The sequence below is a fragment of the Bos mutus genome, chromosome 17 (genome assembly GCF_027580195.1).
Source record: "Bos mutus isolate GX-2022 chromosome 17, NWIPB_WYAK_1.1, whole genome shotgun sequence".
In the NCBI taxonomy this organism is placed as follows: Eukaryota; Metazoa; Chordata; class Mammalia; order Artiodactyla; family Bovidae; genus Bos; species Bos mutus.
In genome coordinates, this window is record NC_091633.1 from 69,182,564 (window position 1) to 69,206,721 (window position 24,158).

General features: G+C 39.6%; 1 protein-coding gene across 1 annotated transcript in view; it reads right to left on the minus strand.

Annotated features, from left to right (window-relative positions):
- The window catches only part of DCHS2 (dachsous cadherin-related 2), a 316,336-nt gene that overhangs the window by 128,404 nt on the left and 163,774 nt on the right, over positions 1–24,158 (minus strand). The window contains 1 exon segment of the mRNA XM_070385628.1: positions 2,334–2,570. Within this exon segment, the coding sequence (XP_070241729.1) occupies positions 2,334–2,570 (237 nt within the window).

The window sequence follows — 24,158 nt, forward strand, 5'->3', positions numbered from 1 at the left end:
TGCATTGTTTGGCCGACTCTTTGCTACTCCATGGACTGCAGCATACATGGCTTCCCTGTCCTTCACCATCTCTTGGAATTCGCTCAAACTCATGTCCATTGAGTCAGTGATGTCATACAACCATCTTATCTTCTGTTGTCCACTTCTCCTGCCTTCAATCTTTCCCAGCATCAGGGTCTTTTTCAATGAGTCTGCTCTTTGCATCAGGTGACCAAAGTATTGGAACTTCAGATTCAAATCAGTCCTTCCAATGAATATTCAGGATTGATTTCCTTTAGGATTGACTGGTTTGATCTCCTTGTGGCCCAAGAGACTCTCAAGACCCTTCTCCAACACCACAATTCAAAAGCACCAATTCTTTGGTGATAAGCATTCTTTATGGTCTAACTCTCACACCCATATATGACTACTGGAAAAGCCATAGCTTTGACTATACAGATCTTTGTTGGAAAAGTAATGTCTCTGCTTTCTAATATGCTGTCTAAGGCTGTCATAGCTTTTCTTCCAAGGAGTAAGAGTCTTTTAATTTCAGGGCTGCAGTCACCATCCACAGTGATTTTAGAGCCCCCAGAAATACAATCTGTCACTGTTTCCATTGTTTCCCCATCTATGTGATGGGACCAGATACTGTGATCTTCGTTTTTTGAATGTTGAGTTTTAAACCAGCTTTTTCACTCTCCTCTCTCAACTTTACAGAGAGGCTCTTTAGTTCCTCTCTGCTTTCTGCCAACAGTGGTATCAACTGTACATCTGAGCTTATAATTTCTCCTGGCAATCTTGATTCCAGCTTGTGTTTTAACCAGCCCAGCATTTCACATAATGTACTCTGCATAGAAGTTAAATAAGCGGGGGAACAATATACAGCCTTGACATACTCCTTTTCCAATTTTTAATCAGTCCATTGTTCCATGTCTGGTTCTATCTGTTGCTTCTAGACCTGCATACAGATTTCTCAGGAGGCAGGTAAGATGGTTGGTATTCCCATCTGTTTTAGAATTTTCCAGTTTGCTGTGATCCATACAGTCAAGATTTTAGTGTAGTCAATGAAGAAGTAGATGTTTTTCTGGAATTTTCTTGCTTTTTCTATGATCCAACAATATTGGCAATTTGATCACTGGTTCCTCTGCCTTTTCTAAATCCAGCTTGTACATGTGGAAATTCTCAGTTCATGTACTGTTGAAACCTAGCTTGGAGGATTTTGAGCATTACCTTGCTAGCATGTGAAATGAGTGCAATTGTGCAGTAGTCTGAACATTCTTTGGCAATGCTCTTCTTTAGGATTGGAATGAAAACTGACCTTTTCCAGTTCTGTGGTCACTGCTGAGTTTTTCAAATTTGCTGGCATACTGTGTGCAGCACTTTCACAGCATCATCTTTTAGGATTTGAAATAGCTCAATTGGAATTCCATCACCTCCACTGTCTTTGTTCATAGTGATGCTTCTTAAGGCCGACTTGACTTCACACTCCAGGATGTCTGGCTCTAGGTTAGTGATCACACCATTGTGGTTATCTGGGTCATTAAGATCTTTTTGTATAGTTGTTCTATGTATTCTAGCCACCTCTTCTTAATAGCTTCTGCTTCTGTTAGGTCCATACCATTTCTGTCCTTTATTGAGCCCATCTTTGAATGAAAGTTTCCCTTGGTATCCCTAATTTTCTTCAAGAGATCTCTAGTCTTTCCCATTTTATTGTTTTCCTCTATTTATTTGCATTGTTAACTTAGGAAGGCTTTCTTATCTTTCCTTGCTATTCTTTGGAACTCTGCATTCATATGGGTATATCTTTCCTTTTCTCCTTTGCCTTTCGCTTCTCTTCTTCTCATAGCTATTTGTAAGGCCTCTTCAGACATCCATTTTGTCTTTTTGCATTTCTTTTTCTTGTAGACGGTATTGATCACTGTCTCCTGTACAGTGTTACAAACCTCCATCCATAGTTAGTTCTTCAGGCACTCTGTCTATCAGATCTAATCCCTTGAATCTATTTGTCCCTTCCACCGTATAATCGTAAGGTCATACCTGATTTAGGTATGATTTAGGACATACCTGAATGGCCTAGTTGTTTCCTCTACTTTCTTCAATTTAAGCCTGGATTTTGCAATAAGGAGCTTTGCAAAAGCTGAGCCACAATCAGCTTCTGGTCTTGTTTTTACTGCCTGTATAGAACTTCTCCATATTCAGCTCCAAAGAATATAATCAATCTGATTTCGGTACTGACCATCTGGTGATATTCATTGTGTACAGTCATTTCTTGTGTTGTTGGAAGAGGGCGTTTGCTATGATCAGCAAATGTTCCAATAATGGGTTTCAATGTAGCATAAGACATAAGTACTTACTCAAGGACTCTTTAGCTTTCACTGTTCCCACAGGACTGTCTTCAGGCACATCTTCATAAACAGAGAAAGTGTACTTAGGCCTTTCAAATTCAGCAGGTGCCAGAGTCGTCTGGAGAATGTGTATGGTGACTTCAGCATTAGTGACAGATGTGAGCCCGCCACCATCTCGAGCACAGACCATCAGCAGAAGTGTGGTGGATTCCAAATGACTAAGAGTTGATGTTAAGTAAATAATCCCTGATAGGAGAAAGAGAGAATTAAAAGGCAGATAACATGCAATAAACATGTACAAGCAACATTACACTGACCTGCTAATGCTACTGTTATGGCTGCTACTTGAGTGGGCCACGCTGTGCTCAGTATTCGGTAAAACATTACTCTGCATGTGTCTGTGAGGGTATTTTTGGGTATAACTGAGTCAAACAGATTGGCTCCCCTGCTGTAAACAGGCCTTATCCAGTCACATGAAGGTCTGACTAGAACAAAAGGGCTGGTCCGCCCCCAAATAGATGAGATCCCTCTTGCCTGACTACCTTCAGCTTGGCACAGTGCCTGTTTTCCTTTCCTTTTGAATTGAACCTAGACTTCCTGGCTCTTCCTGAGTCTTGAGACTGCCAGCCTCAGCCTTGAGCTACACCGTGGGTTCAGCAGGTCTTGAGTTTATCAGCTCACCTGCAGATCTGGGGGCCTGTTAATCTGTGTAATCTCTATAATCACAGGCCCAATTCCTTCAATAAATTTACACACACACACACACACACACATACACATCTTCATATTTATATATGTTCTTTTAGCTCCATTTCTCTGGGGAGCCCTAATACATCCACTTTCCAATCAAAGAACTTGAGAATATTTGCAAAATGATGGTCCAAATTCCACCAAGTAAGCAATATTTCCTAGAGCTTAAACTTTAAGTCATCTTGGAAATACATCAGTTAACCAGGAAAAAACAAACTGTTGCCTTCCCGAGGCCTTACTATCATATCTGCAGCCCGGGATGAGGGACAAGCAGAGTACATCTCATAACCCAGTGTAGTCTAGGCTAATGCCAGGTTGTCAGGTGATCACCATCTGCCCAGGCACCAGAACTTAAAGCCACAGATGAGGCTGGAGTCTTATCTTCTGGGGTATCTGCCATAGCAAGACCAGAGAGCAGCTCTTTTTCAGGGAACTCCATTCTCTCTGTTAGTGAGAGAATAAAATATTAATGGGTGTGGGGAAGAAAACTTCAAGAAACATTAAAACTGTTAGGTAGGAAGTTAGGCATGAGCAACGAGGTGTTGCTGGCTGAAAGGGATGCAAGCTCACAGATATGCTACAAAAATAACCATAGAGACTTTTCCAACTCCTGCACATATACTCTAGACACACAGTGATACAAACCTACCACAGGGGCTTTTCCAGGTAACCTTAGGCAACTAAGGGCCAACCAAGGGCTCACAAATATTCTACATCTGATTATAACAAAGACTGAATTATGGGAAGATATAAACAACACAGCCTGCTATTATATAACTTGCAATTGTCAATTGGCTTTGAGTGTATGCTCATTTGCATTCCCTTTCATTGACTGGTAGTAGGCACAAACCCTATTTTGCACAAAGCATAACCCAAAGGAGGAAACATGAAGTATAAAAAAGGGGAAACTAACAGGGAAAAATGGCACCCCACTCCAGTACTCTTGACTGGAAAATCCCATGGATGGAGGAGCGTGGTAGACTGCAGTCCATGGGGTCACTAAGAGTCGGATATGACTGAGTGACTTCACTTTGACTTTTCACTTTCATGCACTGGAGGAGGAAATGGCAACCCACTCCAGTGCTCTTGCCTGGAGAATCCCATGGACAGAGGAGCCTGGTGGGCCACCGTCTATGGGGTCGCACAGAGTTGGACACGACTGAAGCAACTTAGCAGCAGCAGCAGCAACAGGGAAAAAGAAAACTCTTTTGAGGTCAGCCTGCTCCCATATCATGGGAATGTCTGTCTAACAAAAGATTTATCTGCTTGAGGTGAACTAAGCTATAACTTGTCTGTTGTTTTAAACCCTTTAGACTACTGTTCCAAATTTTTGTTGCAATGAGGCAAGAATCAAGGAAGAAAAATAAACCGACCTGACAAAAGCATGAGGATAATTTAGGTGTATACACAGAGAAGAAGGTGTAAATGGTTAAGTTGAGGAGAGATCCAGTAGTGCTGAGAAAACCAATCATTTGAACACCGACACAAGCTTCCCTAACCAAGAAACCTTGACAAGCCACCTGTATAAACCCACACACAGCGAGGAAATGCCACAATAAAGAGAACTCCACAAATTGCCAGAATACAGAAAGGACACCCCAAACTCAGCAATTTAAACAAGATGAAGAGACAGAGGAATACCCAGCAGGTAAAGGAACAGGATAAATGCCCACCAAACCAAACAAAAGAGGAAGAGATAGGGAATCTACTTGATAAAGAATTCTGAATAATGATAGTGAAAATGATCCAAAATCTTGAAATCAAAATGGAATCACAGATAAATAGCCTGGAGACAAGGATTGAGAAGATGCAAGAAAGGTTTAACAAGGACCCAGAAGAAATTTAAAAGAGTCAATATATAATGAATAATGCAATAAATGAGATCAAAAACACTCTGGAGCCAACAAATAGTAGAATAACAGAGGCAGAAGATAGGATTAGTGAATTAGAAGATAGAATGGTAGAAATAAATGAATCAGAGAGAAAAAAAGAAAAACGAATTAAAAGAAGTGAGGACAATCTCAGAGACCTCCAGGACAATATTAAACGCTACAACATTCAAATCATAGGAGTCCCAGAAGAAGAAGACAAAAGAAAGACCATGAGAAAATACTTGAGGAGATAATAGTTGAAAACTTCCCTAAAATGGGGAAGGAAATAATCACCCAAGCCCAAGAAACCCAGAGAGTCCCAAACAGGATAAACCCAAGGTGAAACACCCCAAGACACATATTAATCAAATTAACAAAGATCAAACACAAAGAACAAATATTAAAAGCAGCAAGGGAAAAACAACAAATAACACACAAGGGGATTCCCATAAGGATAACAGCTGATCTTTCAATAGAAACTCTTCAAGCCAGGAGGGAATGGCAAGACATACTTAAAGTGATGAAAGAAAATAACCTACAGCCCAGATTACTGTACCCAGCAAGGATCTCGTTCAAATATGAAGGAGAAATCAAAAGCTTTACAGACAAGCAAAAGCTGAGAGAATTCAGCACCACCAAACCAGCTCTCCAACAAATGCTAAAGGATATTCTCTAGACAGGAAACACAAAAAGGGTGTATAAACTCGAACCCAAAACAATAAAGTAAATGGCAACAGGATCATACTTCTCAATAATTACCTTAAACATAAATGGGTTGAATGCCCCACCCAAAAGACAAAGACTGGCTAAAAACAAGACCCCTATATATGTTGTCTACAAGAGACCCACCTCAAAACAGGGGACACATACAGACTGAAAGTGAAGGGCTGGAAAAAGATTTTCCATGCAAATAGAGACCAAAAGAAAGCAGGAGTAGCAATACTCACATCAGATAAAAGACTTTAAAACAAAGGCTGTGAAAAGAGACAAAGAAGGACACTATATAATGATCAAAGGATCAATCGAAGAAGAAGATATAACAATTATAAATATATATGCACCCAACATAGGAGCACCACAATATGTAAGACAAATGCTAACAAGTATGAAAGGGGAAATTAACAATAACACAATAATAGTGGGAGACTTTAATGCCCCACTCACACCTATGGATAGATCAACTAAACAGAAAATTAACAAGGAAACACAAACTTTAAACGATACAATAGACCAGTTAGACCTAATTGATATCTATAGGACATTTCACTCCAAAACAATGAATTTCACCTTTTTCTCAAGCGCACACAGAACCTTCTCCAGGATAGATCACAGCCTGGGCCATAAATCTAGCCTTGGTAAATTCAAAAAAATTGAAATCATTCCAAGCATCTTTTCTGACCACAATGTAGTAAGATTAGATCTCAATTACAGGAGAAAAACTATTAAAAATTCCAACATATGGAGGCTAAACAACACGCTCCTGAATAACCAACAAATCACAGAAGAAATTAAAAAATATATCAAAACATGCATAGAAACTAATGAAACACAACATTTCATTTCATAGAAAATGAAAACACAACAACCCCAAACCTATGGGACACTGTAAAAGCAGTCCTAAGGGGAAAGTTCATAGCAATACAGGCATACCTCAAGAAACAATAAAAAAGAAATAAATAACCTAACTCTACACCTAAAGCAACTAGAAAAGGAAGAAATGAAGAACCCCAGGGTTAGTAGAAGGAAAGAAATCTTAAAAATTAGGGCAGAAATAAATGCAAAAGAAACAAAAGAGACCATAGCAAAAATCAACAAAGCCAAAAGCTGGTTCTTTGAAAGGATAAACAAAATTCACAAACCATTAGCCAGACTCATCAATAAACAGAGGGAGAAAAATCAAATCAATAAAATTAGAAATGAAAATGGAGAGATCACAACAGACAACGCAGAAATACAAAGGATCATAAGAGACTACTATCAGCAATTATATGCCAATAAAATGGACAACGTGGAAGAAATGGACAAATTCTTAGAAAAGTACAACTTTTAAAAACTGGACCAGGAAGAAATAGAAAATCTTAACAGACCCATCACAAGCACGGAAATTGAAACTGTAATCAGAAATCTTCCAGCAAACAAAAGCCCAGGCCCAGACGGCTTCACAGCTGAATTCTACCAAAAATTTAGAGAAGAGCTAACAACACCTATCCTACTCAAACTCTCCCAGAAAATTGCAGAGGAAGGTAAACTTCCAAACTCATTCTATGAGGCCACCATCACCCTAATACCAAAACCTGATGAAGATGCCACAAAAAAAGAAAACTACAGGCCAATATCACTGATGAACATAGATGCAAAAATCCTAAACAAAATTATAGCAATCAGAATCCAACAACACATTAAAAATATCATACACCATGACCAAGAGGGCTTTATCCCAGGGATGCAAGGATTCTTCAATATTCACAAATCAATCAATGTAATACACCACATTATCAAATTGAAAAATAAAAAACATATGATTATCTCAATAGATACAGAGAAAGCCTTTGACAAAATTCAACATCTATTTATGATAAAAACTCTCCAGAAAGTAGGAATAGAAGAAACATACCTCAACATAATAAAAGCTATGTATGACAAACCCACAGCAAACATTATCCTCAATGGTGAAAAATTGAAAGCATTTCCTCTAAAGTCAGGAAGAAGAGGGTGCCCACTTTCACCATTACTATTCAACATAGTTTTGGAAGTTTTGGCCACAGCAATCAGAGCAGAAAAGGAAATAAAAGAAATCCAAACTGGAAAAGAAGAAGTAAAACTCTCACTGTTTGCAGATGACATGATCCTCTACATAGAAAACCCTAAAGACGCCACCAGGACATTACTAGAACTAATCAATGAATATAGTAAAGTTGCAGGATATAAAATCAACACACAGAAATCCCTTGCATTCCTATACATTAATAATGAGAAAATAGAAAGAGAAATTAAGGAAACAATTCCATTCACCATTGCAATGAAAATACTTAGGAATATATCTACCTAAAGAAACTAAAGACCTATATATAGAAAACTATAAAACACTGGTGAAAGAAATCAAAGAGGACACTAATAGATGGAGAAATATACCATGTTCATGGATTGGAAAACTCAATATAGTGAAAATGAGTATACTACCCAAAGCAATTTATAGATTCAATGCAATCCCTATCAAGCTACCAACGGTATTCTTCACAGAGCTAGAACAAATAATTTCACAATTTGTATGGAAATACAAAAAACCTCTAATAGCCAAAGCAATCTTGAGAAAGAAGAATGGAACTGAAGGAATCAACCTGCTTGACTTCAGGCTCTACTACAAGCCACAGTCATCAAGACAGTATGGTACTGGCACAAAGACAGAAATATAGATCAATGGAACAAAATAGAAAGCCCAGAGATAAATCCACACACCTATGGACACCTTATCTTTGACAAAGGAGGCAAGAATATACAATGGATTAAAGATAATCTCTTTGACACGTGGTGCTGGGAAAACAGGTCAACCACTTGTAAAAGAATGAAACTAGAACACTTTCTAACACCATACACAAAAATAAACTAAAAATGGATTAAAGATCTAAACATAAGACCAGAAACTATAAAACTCCTAGAGGAGAACATAGGTAAAACACTCTCCGACATACATCACAGCAGGATCCTCTATGACCCACTTCCCAGAATATTGGAAATAAAAGCAAAAATAAACAAGTGGGACCTAATTAAACTTAAAAGCTTCTGCACAACAAAGGAAACCATAAGCAAGGTTAAAAGACAGCCTTCAGAATGGGAGAAAATAATAGCAAATGAAGCAACTGACAAACAACTAATTTCAAAAATATACAAGCAACTCCTACAGCTCAATTCCAGAAAAATAAATGACCCAATCAAAAAATGGGCCAAAGAACTAAATATACATTTCTCCAAAGAAGTCATACAGATGGCTAACAAACACATGAAAAGATGCTCAACATCACTCATTATCAGAGAGATACAAATCAAAACCACTATGAGGTACCATTCCACACCAGTCAGAATGGCTGTGATCCAAAAGCCTACAAGCAATAAATGCTGTAGAGGGTGTGAAGGAAAGGGAACCCTCTTACACTGTTGGTGAGAATGCAAACTAGTACAGCCACTATGGAGAACAATGTGGAGATTCCTTAAAAAACTGGAAATAGAACTGCCTTATGATCCAGTTCTCCCACTGCTGGGTATACACACTGAGGAAATCAGAATTGAAAGAGACACATGTACCCCAATGTTCATTGCAGCACTGTTTATAATAGCCAGGACATGGAAGCAACCTAGATGTCCATCAGCAGATGAATGGATAAGAAAGCTATGGTACATATACACAATGGAGTATTACTCATCAATTAAAAAGAATACATTTGAATCAGTTCTAATGAGGTGGATGAAACTGGAGCCTCTTATACAGAGTGAAGTCAGCCAGAAAGAAAAACACCAATACAGTATACTAACGCATATATATGGAATTTAGAAAGATGGTAACAATAACCCTGTATATGAGACAGCAAAAGAGACACTGTTGTATAGAACAGTCTTTTGGACTCTGTAGGAGAGGGAGAGGGTGGGATGATTTGGGAGAATGGCATTGAAACATGTACAATATCATATATGAAACGAGTCACCAGTCCAGGTTCGATGCATGATACTGGATGCTTGGGGCTGGTGCACTGGGACGACCCAGAGGGATGGTATGGGGAGGGAGAAGGGAGGAGGGTTCAGGATGGGGAACACGTGTATACCTGTGGCAGATTCATGTTGATATATGGCAAAACCAATACAGTATTGTAAAGTTAAAAAATAAAATTAAAAAAAAGAAAAAGAAAACCAATCATTTATTATTGCCAATACCACCTATTGGTGTATTAGTGTGGAAACACAAAAAGAAGTCTAGCATAACCAGTTTAAGAAATGAAAATGTTAGTTGTATTTAACAAAAAAATAAACACACACATAAAATGTTAGATGCATTTACATATAAATAAATGTGGCTGAACCATAAGGAGTCTATCACAACACAACTAGCTCTAAGCATTAGTTAAATGAAGGCCCGACTACTGCAATTTTGCCAGTTTAAGAGAAGCTGGCAAAAATATCAGAAATGTTTGTTTTCCGGCATTAAAAAAAACTGAAACCCATACAATTTCTTTCTTTTTTTAAATCAAATCTGCCCTGTTATAACTCCAATTCCTCGTTTCAATGTTCATTAGAAATTTAGTGAATTTTTCTTATTTCTCCTTGGCAAACACATCGTCAATCAGTCAGTTAAGTTCAGTCGCTCATTCGTGTCTGACTCTTTGCGACCCCATGAATTACAGCATGCCAGGCCTCCCTGTCCATCACCAACTCCTGGAGTTCACTCAAACTCATGTCCATTGCATCAGTGATGCCACCCAACCATCTCATCCTCTGTCGTCCCCTTATCCTCCTGCCCCCAATCCCTCCCAGCATCAGTCTTTTCCAATGAGTCAAATCTTTGCATGAGGTGGCCAAAGTACTGGAGTTTCAGCTTCAGCATCATTCCTTCTAAAGAACACCCAGGGGTGATTTCCTTCAGATGGACTGGTTGGATCTCCTTGCAGTCCAAGGGACTCTCAAGAGTCTTCTCCAACACCACAGTTCAAAAACATCAATTCTTCAGCGCTCAGCTTTCTTCACAGTCCAACTCTCACATCCATACATGACCCAATCATGTATGGAAAAACCATAGCCTTGACTAGATGGACCTTTGTTGGCAAAGTAATGTCTCTGCTTCTGAATATGCCATCTAGGTGGGTCATAACTTTCCTTCCAAGGAGTAAGCGTCTTTTAATTTCAGGGCTGCAATCACCATCTGCAGTGACTTTGGAGCCCCAAAAATAAAGTCTGACACTGTTTCCACTGTTTCCCCATCTATTTCCCGTGAAGTGATGGGACCAGATGCCATGATCTTAGTTTTCTGAATGTTGAGCTTTAAGCCAACTTTTTCACTCTCCTCTTTCACTTTCATCAAGAGGCTTTTTCGTTCCTCTTCACTTTCTGCCATAAGGGTAGTATCATCTGCATATCTGAGGGTATTGATATTTCTCCCAGCAATCTTGATTCCAGCTTGTGCTTCTTCCAGCCCAACGTTTCTCATAATGTACTCTGCATTTAAGTTAAATAAGCAGGGTGACAATTAAGTTAAATAAGCAGGGTGACATATAAGTTAAATAAACAGCCTTGACGTACTCCTTTTCCTATTTGGAACCAGTCTGTTGTTCCATGTCCAGTTCTAACTGTTGCTTCCTGACCTGCATACAAATTTCTCAAGAGGCAGGTCAGGTGGTCTGGTATTCCCATCTCTTTCAGAATTTTCCACAGTTTATTGTGATCCACACACTCAAAGGCTTTGGCATAGTCAATAAAGCAGAAATAGATGTTTTTCTGGAACTCTCTTGCTTTTTCCATGATCCAGGGATGTTGGCAATTTGATCTCTGGTTCTTCTGCTGTTTCTAAAACCAGCTTGAGAATCTGGAAGTTCATGGTTCATGTACTGCTGAAGCCTGGCTTGGAGAATTTTGAGCATTACTTTACTAGCATGTGAGATGAGTGCAATTGTGCGGTCGTTTCAGCATGGCTTTTCTTTGAAATTGGAATGAAAACTGACCTTTTCCAGTCTTGTGGCCACTGCTCAGTTTTCCAAATTTGCTGGCATACTGAGTGCAGTACTTTCACAGCATCATCTGTGAGGATTTGAAATAGCTCAACTGGAATTCCATCACCTCCACCAACTTTGTTCGTAGTGACGCTTTATAAGGCCCACTTGACTTCACATTCCAGGATGTCTGGCTCTAGGTCAGTGATCACACCATCGTCATTTTCTGGGTCGTGAAGATAATTTTTGTACAGTTCTTCTGTGTATTCTTGCCACCTTTTCTTAATATCTTCTGCTTCTGTTAGGTCCATACCATTTCTGTCCTTTATTGAGCCCATCTTTGCATGAAATGTTCCCTTGGTATCTCTAATTTTCTTGAAGAGATCTCTAGTCTTTCCCATTCTGTTGTTTTCCTCTATTTCTTTGCATTGATCGCTGAAGAAGGCTTTCTTATCTCTCCTTGCTATTCTTTGGAACTCTGCATTCAGATGCTTATATCTTTCCTTTTCTCATTTGCTTTTTGCTTCTCTTCTTTTCACAGCTATTTGTAAGGCCTCCCCAGACAGCCGTTTTTCTTTTTTGCATTTGTTTTCCATGGGGATGGTCTTGATCCCTGTCTCCTATACAATGTCACGAACCTCTGTCCATAGTTCATCAGGCACTCTGTCTATCAGATCGAGGCCCTTAAATCTATTTCTCACTTCCATTGTATAATCATAAGGGATTTGATATAGGTCATACCTGAATGGTCTAGTGGTTTTCCCTACTTTCTTCAATTTAAGTATGAATTTATACATTATCATAACCAAAGCTAAATATCTCCTCAGACCTGTGCCAGGCACAGCATCTCCATTTTCTTATCTGACATGATTGTATGTCATTTCACTTGCAGTTCCTTTCTCCTGAACATTGTCCAAATTGATCTGGGAACACATGGTTCCAGATGTAGTCTGACTACAACAAAGAAGAGCAGAAACATTTTTTACTGGAATACTTATAAAATAGTAATGTAACCAAGTATTATCACACCCACATTTGCAGTCATGTCAAAATTGGGGTTCCTACTGATTTGCTGGTCCACCAAAACACTCAATATTTCTGTTATTGATTAGCTTCAAACTTTCTTTATGAAAGTCTATCCTTGATTAAAAAACAAAATTCAAATGATGCAAAAGTATCAATCTACAGAAGAAAATGAAAAATCTCTCTAACCCAATTATCCCCTATTCTCTGGGTATATAGTCTCCTAGAATTAACTCAGTTTTAATTATTGGACATTTAAAGGCTTTTATTTTCCACACAGATGGTGTATTTCCATTATGACAATTAAAAGATTAATGCCTGCCTCAAGTAGACCACAAGCTGGTCTACCTGCTTTCAGACAGACTGCTTCCATATTATTTTTCAAGATTTGGATTTTAGGAAGACTATTCTAATACAAATATGTATTAGAATAGTCTTCCTAAAATCCAAATCTTGACTTATCGTGCTCTCCCAGTTTTCAGGGAAAGTTTAAGTGCCTTATTGTGATAACCAAGCTGCTCAATTAGTACTTTTCCATCTCTGTGGCTCCATCTCACCACTCTCATTGTACAGGACCTTGGCACAGAGAACTATATCTAATTTCCAGAATAGATCTTGTTCTTTTCTATTTGGATTGCTGCATCCCCTCCCTGGAATAACTTCATTTTCTCTGGCAATGATTTCTCAGATCAGATGAGATCAGCCACTCATTCGTGTCCGACTCTTTGCGACCCCATGAATCGCAGCACGCCAGACCTCCCTGTCCATCACCAACTCCTGGAGTTCACTGAGACTCACGTCCATTGAGTCAGTGATGCCATCCAGCCATCTCATCCTCTGTCGTCCCCTTCTCCTCCTGCCCCCAATCCCTCCCAGCATCAGAGTCTTTTCCAATGAGTCAACCCGTCGCATGAGGTGGCCAAAGTACTGGAGTTTCAGCTTTAGCATCATTCCTTCCAAAGAAATCCCAGGGCTGATCTCCTTCAGAATGGACTGGTTGGATCTCCTTGCAGTCCAAGGGACTCTCAAGAGTCTTCTCCAACACCACAGTTCAAAGGCATCAATTCTTCGGCGCTCAGCCTTCTTCACAGTCCAACTCTCTCACATTTTAAAGCACAGTTCTAGGTTCAGCTGGCACAGGGGACCTTCTACCTCCCACCCTGCTTCAGAGACCGCTCCTCCAGGACCCTGCAGTGGCCTGAGTACATGTGCCCATAACACATGTGCCACATTGTACTTAACTTTTGTTTAATTAGAGGATAATTTCTCTACAATGCTGCATTGGTTTCTGCCATACAACTATCATAACTATATATTAATATGTATCCCTTCCCTCTTGAGCCTCCCTGCCATGCACCCCCATCCCACCCCTCTAGGCTGTCACGGAGCACCAGGCTGGGCTCCCTGTGCTATACAGCTGCTTCAAATAAGCTATATGCTTTACACATGGTAGTGTATATAACTACCTTACACTTTAATTAACGGTGTTTGTCTTTCTTATCATTCATTCACTTATTCATTATTTCACTTATTCATTATTTACTTGTGGTTTAAAAATCAAAAGACAACATTTTGAAAATATATAAAAAACAGTTTAGTACACATAATAATGCAGAGATTTATAACTAAGATGAAAAGATACAAATAAACCAAAAGTTAAGGTGAATAAGGACAGATAATTCTTATAAGAAAGAATAAAGCATAAATAAATACGATAATGCTCAAACTTATTAAACATAACAGAAGTACAAAACTAAAAACAACTACCTCCTATTTTCATCTCTGCTGCTGTTGCTAAGTCGCTTCAGTCGTGTCCGACTCTGTGCGACCCCATAGATGGCAGCCCATCAGGCTCCCTGTCCCTGGGATTCTCCAGGCAAGAACACTGGAGTGGGTTGCCATTTCCTTCTCCAACGCATGAAAGTGAAAAGTGAAAGTGAAGTCGCTCAGTCGTGTCCGACTCTTAGTGACCCCATGGACTGCGGCCCACCAGGCTCCTCTGTCCATGGGATTTTCCAGGCAAGAGTGCTGGAGTGGGGTGCCATTGCCTTCTCCGATTTTCATCTCTAATGTTGGGTAAAACTTTTAGGTAATATTTTGCCAGATTAATAAAGGATGTGGTATCAACATATACTTTGCAAAAGACACTTTAGCAATATTTATCTAATGGTAAATTGTTCTTATTCAAAACTTAGAAATCTACCCTGTACTTACATAAGGGCTCTGAAATAGGAAGTCCTTTGCAATATTGCAAATGAATTTAATATCTCTCAAGGAAATAATAAATGTTTAAGTCTATTGTAATATATTAATACAATATAGTAAGAATACTCCATAGCACCCAAAATGTATAAAGGAAAGATATACGTTTTCATTTAAGAAGACTTTACATGCTGCTGTTGTTGCTTAGTTGCTTAGTCATGTCCAGCTCTTTCGTGCCCCATGAACTGTAGCCCACCAGGCTCCTCTGTCCATGGCAGTTTCCAGGCAAGAATACTGGAGTGGGTTGCCATTTCCTTCTCCGTTACATCGTATATTTTATATAAAAAATGAGTTGTAAAAATGAATGTATATATAATTCAGTATGTTTAAAAAAAACTTAGTACTCAAACATTTAAACAATGTATAAGAATACAGTGTATTTCTACTGTAAAACATTCAGGAAGTGTTAAATGAGCAGGTTAGATTACAGAATAATATGTAAACTATAATCATAAACACTAACATATATACTTTGGATGCACACACACATGCAAAGAAATATGCACACTGGAAAATATGGAAAGATCTGAACAACTATAAAGAGAGCCCATCTATATGGGTTGAGATTACAGGATAACTCACAATACTTCTTACATTACTATAGTTTTAAAGAGCATATGTGCTATGGACTGAATTGTATCCATCTTTAATATGTTGAGGGTCTAACCCCCAGCATAGCTATATTTGGAGCAAAGAAGTAATTAAGGTTAAATGAGGTCATCAGGGTGGATTCCTGATCCTACGGGATTAGTGTCCTTACAGGAGAAGACGCCAGAGAGCTCTGTCTCTCTCCCATCGTGTGAGAACACAAGAGCCCTCAACAGGAGCTAAATCAGCCAGGAACTTGGTCTCAGACTCCCAGCCTCTAGAACTGTGAGAAATTAACATCTGTTGTTTAAAACAGCCAGTCTGTGGTATTTTGTTACAGTAGCCCAAACTAGGGCTTCTCTGGTGGCTCAGACAGTAAAGAATCTGCCTGCAATGCAGAAGACCAGGTTTGATGCCTGGGTCAGGAAGATCCCCTGGAGGAAATGGCAACCCACTCCAGGATTCTTGCCTGGAAAATTCCATGGACGGAGAAGCCTGTGGGCTACCTTCCCTGGAGTCACAGAGAGTCAGACATGACTGAGTGACTAACACTGACTGAGCCCAAGCTAAGGCAATTAAGTTTGTAAGTAGAAATTTTATATATGTGTGTATATATAAGATAGTCATAAAAATATGTGTTTATTACAAGACATTAATCTACCTCTGTTTAGAGCTTGTATACTTGCATACCATATTGAAGCTTTACATTGGACATTAAAACGTGCATTTTAAAATAACTGTCCAAAAGCCTTTTCAAAAATAGGATTCTTATTCTGTAAAAAGCTTCAAGGATGTACAAGAATGGAAACATCAGAACTAGCAAATGAAGATATTTAGGAGAGCTGTATTCAATTAAATGAATCCCTGAGCTTGAGATAAACATGATCTGTAGAAATTACCTATATAAAAGTGATTGGACGTGATTCCCAGATATAAACAAAAATAATGCTACCAATGTCCAAATTACTAGCAAAATGTGTCCCAACAACATATGGTAAATTGGGAAATGTAATAAAATAAATATCTGTACTATATTCACTCTGCTAGTTGAAAGCATTATATCTGGTGAGAGTAATCTAGTGTTCAATGGGCCTCATCCCCAAATTCCGAAACTGGTGTTTTAAATCGAGATAATTTGATAATGAGATTTGAAGTCTCAAAGGTTTGACGATGGGGACCAAAAAGAACGCATAAGTTGTCTGTGGTTTTTATTAGTCTATGCTTCATGCCACACAGAATGGTATTCCATGTGGCAAGATTAATTTTCTTGTTTTCTAACAAAATTTCACTGATAAATGTCCATCTCATTTGTTATATTACAGATTCTCAACAAATTTGAAGGAAAGGAAAAGAGAAGAGAAAAGGAGACACTGGAAAATACAGACAGCTGTACAAATATAACTTTGTCAAGAACCTTCACACTTAAGAAATATACACTCACTGATCAACAGCTAAATGCCAATGAAGTGAACTAGTTAGACCTGGCAGCTAAGGCACTGCATGATGTTAGCTCTTACAACGAGGGCTTAGCTTGCATGCCTGCTACGTTGCTTCAGTCACGTCCAACGCTTTGTACCCTGTGGACTGTCTATGGGATTCTCAGGGAAGAAAACTGGGGTGGGATGCCATCTCCTACTCCAGGGGGTCTTCCCGATTGAGATATCAAACCCACATCACTTACATCTGCCTCATTGGCAGGCAGGCGCCTCACATACAGCAGTCATTCAGACACGAACTCACTGCTGGGCAGTGGCAGGCGACCCACTTCCCAAAGGGAAGGGCCTTGTTGAGAAAACATTTTTCAAGTCTTTTAAAACAAATAACACTGTATAAGAGCCTGACCATACAAGGTAAATATTTCTAGTTTTAGCTTTTCAAAAGGTTTTTAAAAGAAGACGCCCATTATCTTACTACTTCAGGTGTCATTTCACAGACATCTCAGAAGTATGGCCTTTGCTCTAGGGTGTCTGCATTAAGATAGTTTACATTCACATATATGCATACACATATATATGTGTGTATACATAGATACATACATATCTATATATACTTACACATACTTGTATTGCGTATATATATTATATATATAAAATACACAAATGTTAATCTACTCAAAACTCCTCGGCAATGATGGGATGGTCAGTTTTACATAACAGGAAATCTTTTCAACAGTACCAAGTGCCAAGTACAGTCTCCATACTATCACAAATTGCACTGACTTCCGTGAATGCCCACAGAAGCATTCAGGCCTTCACTTAAATCCATCATGGATTTACCCTCCTCATCTATAAATTAGGATGATGATGATAATCACCCAGCAATCTCAGACACAATTAGTTACTCTCTGAAAATGTCCAATTCTTGTATAAACTATTTTAAAAAGCCCCAAACTTTAGGATTTCTAAGATTTTTCAAAAACTTTTATTAAACAAAAGCGTGATACTCTGTTAAGAACAACCACTCGAAAGGTAGCACAACTGATAAACACACTTGTCTGGATATGCATGACAAAACAGTGTGACAGAAAGCCCTGAGGGCCGCTGGTTCACTATTAGTAAATGTGCATGCTTACATCTTCATATCTTCTTTTGTGTATTTAAATATATTACGGGTACTTGTGTCAGTCAGGAACCAGTAACGGAAACAGAAACCACACTGAGACTGTTAGAGACGATACAATTAAAAGAACCAAAGACACCTGCGTGAAGTGAAAGCGTTAGTCGTTCAGCCGTGTCCAACTGTTTGCAACCCCACGGACTGTAGCCCACCAGGCTCCTCTATTCATGGAATTCTCCAGGCAAGAATACTGGAGTGCGTTGCCATTCTTTTCTCCAGGGGATCTTCCCAATCCAGAGATTGAACCTGGGTCTCTTGCACTGCAGGCAGATTCTTTACCATCTGAGCCACAGGCAAGACTGACCACACATGTATGAGAAGCTAAAGCTGTAAGAAGGGGAGAATGAGCAGCACTGCATGAAGCAGTGGGCTTTTCCAGGGCTGCAAGGACAGAGAGGAAGAGGCAGTGGTACTACCCCTACCTCAAAGGAGAGGAAGAGCTCTGCGGTGGTGCTGTTCGGATGGTACCCAGTGCCCAGGGCACCTCTTTGCAGCTGATATTCAAATGCCTGAGAGAGTGACTCACAGCTGGTGTTCAAAACTTCAAGGGCAAGGCCAGCAGGCGCTTAGATTGCCTTTGAGAAGTCACAGTGAGGGTAGTACTCACCACTCCAGGACACACTGCAAGGTCAGGGCAACTGATGGGCACTTCTGAAGGGAATGCATTCTCATATATGGGAAAAGGAGACACTGATAATTATATACATAAGTGATATTTTTTAAAAAGGAGAGACAAAGATAAAATCTTACAGCAGCAACAAGAGAAAAAAGACTGAGAACCTATAATGGAATAATTCTTTGACTTCTCAATTGCAATGACAGAGGTCAAAGGATAAAGCAATATTGTGAAAGTTATGGAAGAAAACAACTGCCTATTCAAAATTTTCTACTCAGATAAGCTATTTTAAAGTATGAATACTGGATCAGTCAGAATTCTTCAGAGAAACAAAAACAAATAGTGGAAATGATAGAGAGAGAGACAGTGATGGGATAGAGAAGATAGGGAATGAGGGGAAGAAGGAATAGAGGTAGAGAGACTAGAGAGATTTAAGGAACTGGCTCATGTGGGGGTTGGCAAATCTGGAATTCAGGGCTGGCCAGAAGGTTAGACATTCTTGCAGGAGTTGATGTCACAGTCTTGAGTTGGAATGCAGCCTAAAGGTAAAATTCCTTCTTCCTGGGGGTATATCAGTCTTCTCTTTGAAGGCCTTCAACTGATAAGATGATCAGATCAGTCGCTCAGTCATGTCCGACTCTTTGCGACCCCATGAATTGCAGCACGCCAGGCCTCCCTGTCCATCACCAACTCTGGGAGTTCACTCAGACTCCTGTCCATCGAGTCAGTGATGCCATCCAGCCATCTCATCCTCTGTCATCCCCTTCTCCTCCTGCCCCCAATCCCTCCCAGCATCAGAGTCTTTTCCAATGAGTCAACTCTTCGCATGAGGTGGCCAAAGTACTGGAGTTTCAGCTTCAGCATCATTCCTTCCAAAGAAATCCCAGGGCTGATCTCCTTCAGAATGGAATGGTTGGATCTGATAAGATGAGGCCCACTCATATTATGGAACACGTTTTGCTTTACCCAAATATTACTTAGTTAAGTGTGAATCACATCTTAAAAACTCCTTCACAGCAATATCTAGACTGGTGTTTGATCAAAAACTAGGTACCATAGCCTAGTCAAGTTGACACATAAAATTAATTATAACAAGCATAAATAAGGCCAGGACAGATAGACAATTTACCTCTTACAAATCATCACTAAAAGAATTACTAAAGGGAACACTGTTCTGATACTAAATACACTGACCACCTCCTCCCTGAAAGCAAGTGCTGCCAGAAATATAAAAATATATAAAATATAGCCTTTTAAATGCAACAAAAAATTGGCAGTGAAAACAGTAAAATATTAAGTGATGCACCTAGAGTGCATACAGCAGGAATTCAGCTTTGACCTTCAGAGTATTTACCAAACCTCAGTGTCCTTGAATTTTTATTTTAATGACTGTGGAACTCAGGAGGCAGAAGACAAGACCAGGACCTTTGGGGATGAGGGCAGTGTGGAGAGGGAGTGTTTCACAGGAGTTCCTCCAATAAAATTAGATCCACAAAGCTTTCAATGTAAGAGGGAGCTAGGAATAAACCCCTGCCTACCGAGTGAAAATTAGTGACTTGAAACCTGGTGTCCTAAAGGGAGGAGTAAAAATGTCCTTCGAGAATTCATAAACATAAGCCAACCTTCACAGTAGTTTTTAGCCTGAATTCACAATAAAGGATGATATGAAAAATTTCAAGTCAAGATTTTAGTTGAAAACAATATAGATTTGTCCTTCCCTAGGGTGCTTAGCCTCTTGAGAAACCTGTATGCTGGTCAGGAAGCAACAGTTAGAACTGGACATGGAATAACAGACTGGTTCCAAATAGGAAAAGGAGTACGTCAAGGCTGTATATTGTCACTCTGCCTATTTAACTTATATGCAGAGTACATCATGAGAAAGGCTGGACTGGAGGAAGGACAAGCTGGAATCAAGATTGCCGGGAGAAATATCAATAACCTCAGATATGCAGATGATACCACCCTCATGGCAGAAAGTGAAGAGGAACTAAAGAGCCTCATGATTAAAGTGAAAGAGGAGAGTGAAAAAGTTGGCTTAAAGCTCAACATTCAGAAAACTAAGATCATGGTATCTGGTCCCATCACTTCATGGCAAATAGACAGGGAAACAGTGGGAACAGTGTCAGACTTTATTTTTGGGGGCTCCAAAATCACTGCAGATGGTTATTGCAGCCATGAAATTAAAAGATGCTTACTCCTTGGACAGAAAGTTATGACCAACTTAGATAGCATATTAAAAAGCAGAGAAATTACTTTGCCAACAAGGGTCCGTCTAGTCAAGGCTATGGTTTTTCCAGTGGTCATATATGGATGTGAGAGTTGGACTGTGAAGAAAGCTGAGTGCCAAAGAATTGATGCTTTTGAACTGTGGTGTTGGAGAACTCTTGAGAGTCCCTTGGACTGCAAGGAGATCCAACCAGTCCATTCTAAAGGAGATAAGTCCTGGGTGTTCATTGGAAGGACTGATGTAGAAGCTGAAACTCCAGTATTTTGGCCACCTGATGCGAAGAACTGACTCATTTGAAAAGACCCTGATGCTGGGAAAGATTGAGGGCAGAAGGAGAAGGCGACGACAGAAGATGAGATGGTTGGATGGCATCACTGACTCAATTGACATGGGTTTGGGTAGGCTCCAGGAGTTGGTGATGGCCAGGGAGGCCTGGCATGCTGCGGTTCATGGGGTCACAAAGAGTCGGACATGACTGAGGGACTGAATTGAACTGAACTGAGGGTGCTTAGGCAAGGGAAACACAAAATACTCTTCAGAGGAACCCAACTTCATCCCTGGGGTTAAAAGAATTCTCTCAGATAAAGATTCAAGCCCACAATAGAAAATCACACAATACATGAGGAAATATGTTAATATGAGTTAGACTCATTACTAACAGCAGATTTGGACTGGGAAAGACTTCAAAATGGACAAAATGCTCTAGTTAAAAGAGAGAAATCATCCAACCATATGTTGTTTATAAGAAACACTACTGAAACCAACAGATACAGGCAGGATGTGAGTGAAGATAGGTGACTATATGTTGCCTCCACCCTCACGCCCCTTGCCTTCTACAGTCTATCTGATCCATGCCAGCCCCTTGCTCTTGGACCAGAGCCCCTAGCTCTGGTTATGCTATAATCTTATTTTTGCCTTTCCTAACAATTTCGTGGATTTGATCCACAGTCCTTCCTACTGCTTAGAGTTCTAAGCATTTCTCTGGCTTCGTACTGGGCTCTTCTTACAGTCTCTGAGAGATCTCAAAGGGTGTCCTGGGCCACCTGCATCAAAATCACCTAGATTACTTGTTAAAAAAAAGATTTTCAGGCTCTTACCTAGATATCCTGATGTCGAGAAAGATTATTAAAATTAAAAGACTCTTGCTCCTTGCAAAGAAAGCTTGGACAGCAAAGAGATCAAATCAGTCAATCCTAAAGGAAAACAACCCTGAATATTCATTGAAGGACTGATGCTGAAGTTGAAGCTCCAATACTTTGGCCACCTGATGAGAACAGCTGGCTCACTGGAAAATTCTAAGACACTGAAAAAGACTGAAGGCAAAGGAGAAGAGGGTGGCAGAGGATTAGATGGTAGGACAGTATCACCAACCCAGTGCACATGAATCAGAGCAAGCTCAGGGAGATAGTGAGGGACAGGGAAGCCTGGTGTGCTACAGTCCATGGGCTTGCAGAGACATGACTCAATGACTGGAAAACAGCAAAAAAGAAATATTATAGAAGTGGGAAAGCATGCTGGGATTGAATTTCTAAAGATCTCTACTGGTAATTCTCATGTGTTCTAAAGTTGGAAGACCAGAGCTATATATTATTTCCATCAAAATATTCATATGTTTCATGACTTCAAGAGTTACTTTGCTGTAGTATCTCCCTATGTCCTCTCACCTGAATTAAGTTCTATACCTCTTTCTAGGTGGCATTTCCTCTGGGGTATTTGTCAATTTGACATCAGTTGGATCATCTATCATTCAGTTAAAATTAAAGAATTGCACATGACTTGTCCTCTTTCATTAATAAATCAATCATCATCTCTATATCATTTTCCTCTTAAAATATTCTCAGATTAGTTCCTTTCTATTTTTATTACTATCTCCCCAGTACAAATTTTATCATGCTATCCCTGGATAATAATAGTAACATACTATTATTACATATTTTCTGTTAATATATATATTCCTTGTTCAAAATTTCTAGTCTTTTAATCCAACCGACACACTACTTCCAGGGAAATTTTTCTTAAATATCATCATGACATACTGACACTCAAAACCCTTATCTTGTGTATTTCCTATATTTAAACTTTGTCATGATTTAAAATTCCTTCATTAAACCACACCCACTCAATGTAGCCCGTCTCTCCACCCCAGACACCATCATCTTGTGTTGTCATAAATATATGTAACAAGTATGATAGCAAAGCACAATTCATGGCATGCAACCATAGAGTGCCTTTATTCTTTTCTATTTTAATTTATTTTGTATGGCTAACTATTCTTCTCCTGACCCTATGTGAAAATTCAGGAAGCTCCTGCCTCCTCCAGAATCACTAGCAACCAATTAAAATTCTTTTTGTTACATTAAGTCACAGAACAGTCTCAGTTTAATAAATAGAGTATAAATGTCCATGGAATAATCAAAACTCTAAGGTTGAGTTCAGATGGGGAAAAGAATCTGACAAAGAATGGATGTATGTGTAACCGCATTACTTCGCTGTACACCTGAAATTAACATAACACTGTAAATCAACTATGTAGCTTCCCTGTTGGCTCAGTGGTAATGAATTTGCCTGTCAATGCAGGAGACACAGGTTCAATCCCTGGGTCGAGGAAATCCCCTGGAGAAGGGAATGGCTACCCACTCCAGTATACTTGACTGGAAAATGCCACAGACAGAGGAGCCTGGCAGACTACAGTCCACAGGGTCTCAAAAGAGTCAAAGACGACAGCGACTAAGCAGCAACATAAATGAACCATGACAGTGAAAGTCTTAGTCGTTGAGTCGTGTCCAACTCTTTGCAACCCCATGGATTGTAGCCCTCCAGGCCCCTCTGTCCATGGAATTCTCCAGGCAAGAATACTGGAGTGGGTTGCCATTCCCTTCTCAGGGGATCTTCCTGACTCAGGGATTGCACCCAGGTCTCCCACATCGCAGGCAAATTCTTTACCATCTGAGCCACCAGGAATTATCAACTATACTCCAATAAAATTAAAGATAAATAAATAGCTATAATTTAAGGGGAAAAAAAGTTTAGGTGAGGCATGTGCTACAGGTCAGAAGTTGTTAGCTTCTTCTTTCTTTCCTCCCCTAACTCTCCTCCTCTTCCTCATCTTGCTAACGTGAGTTTCTGAACCATCTAGGAGCATCTAGGGCAAAGGAGGGGATAAGAGAGCAGCAAAAGCACTCTCACTGGACA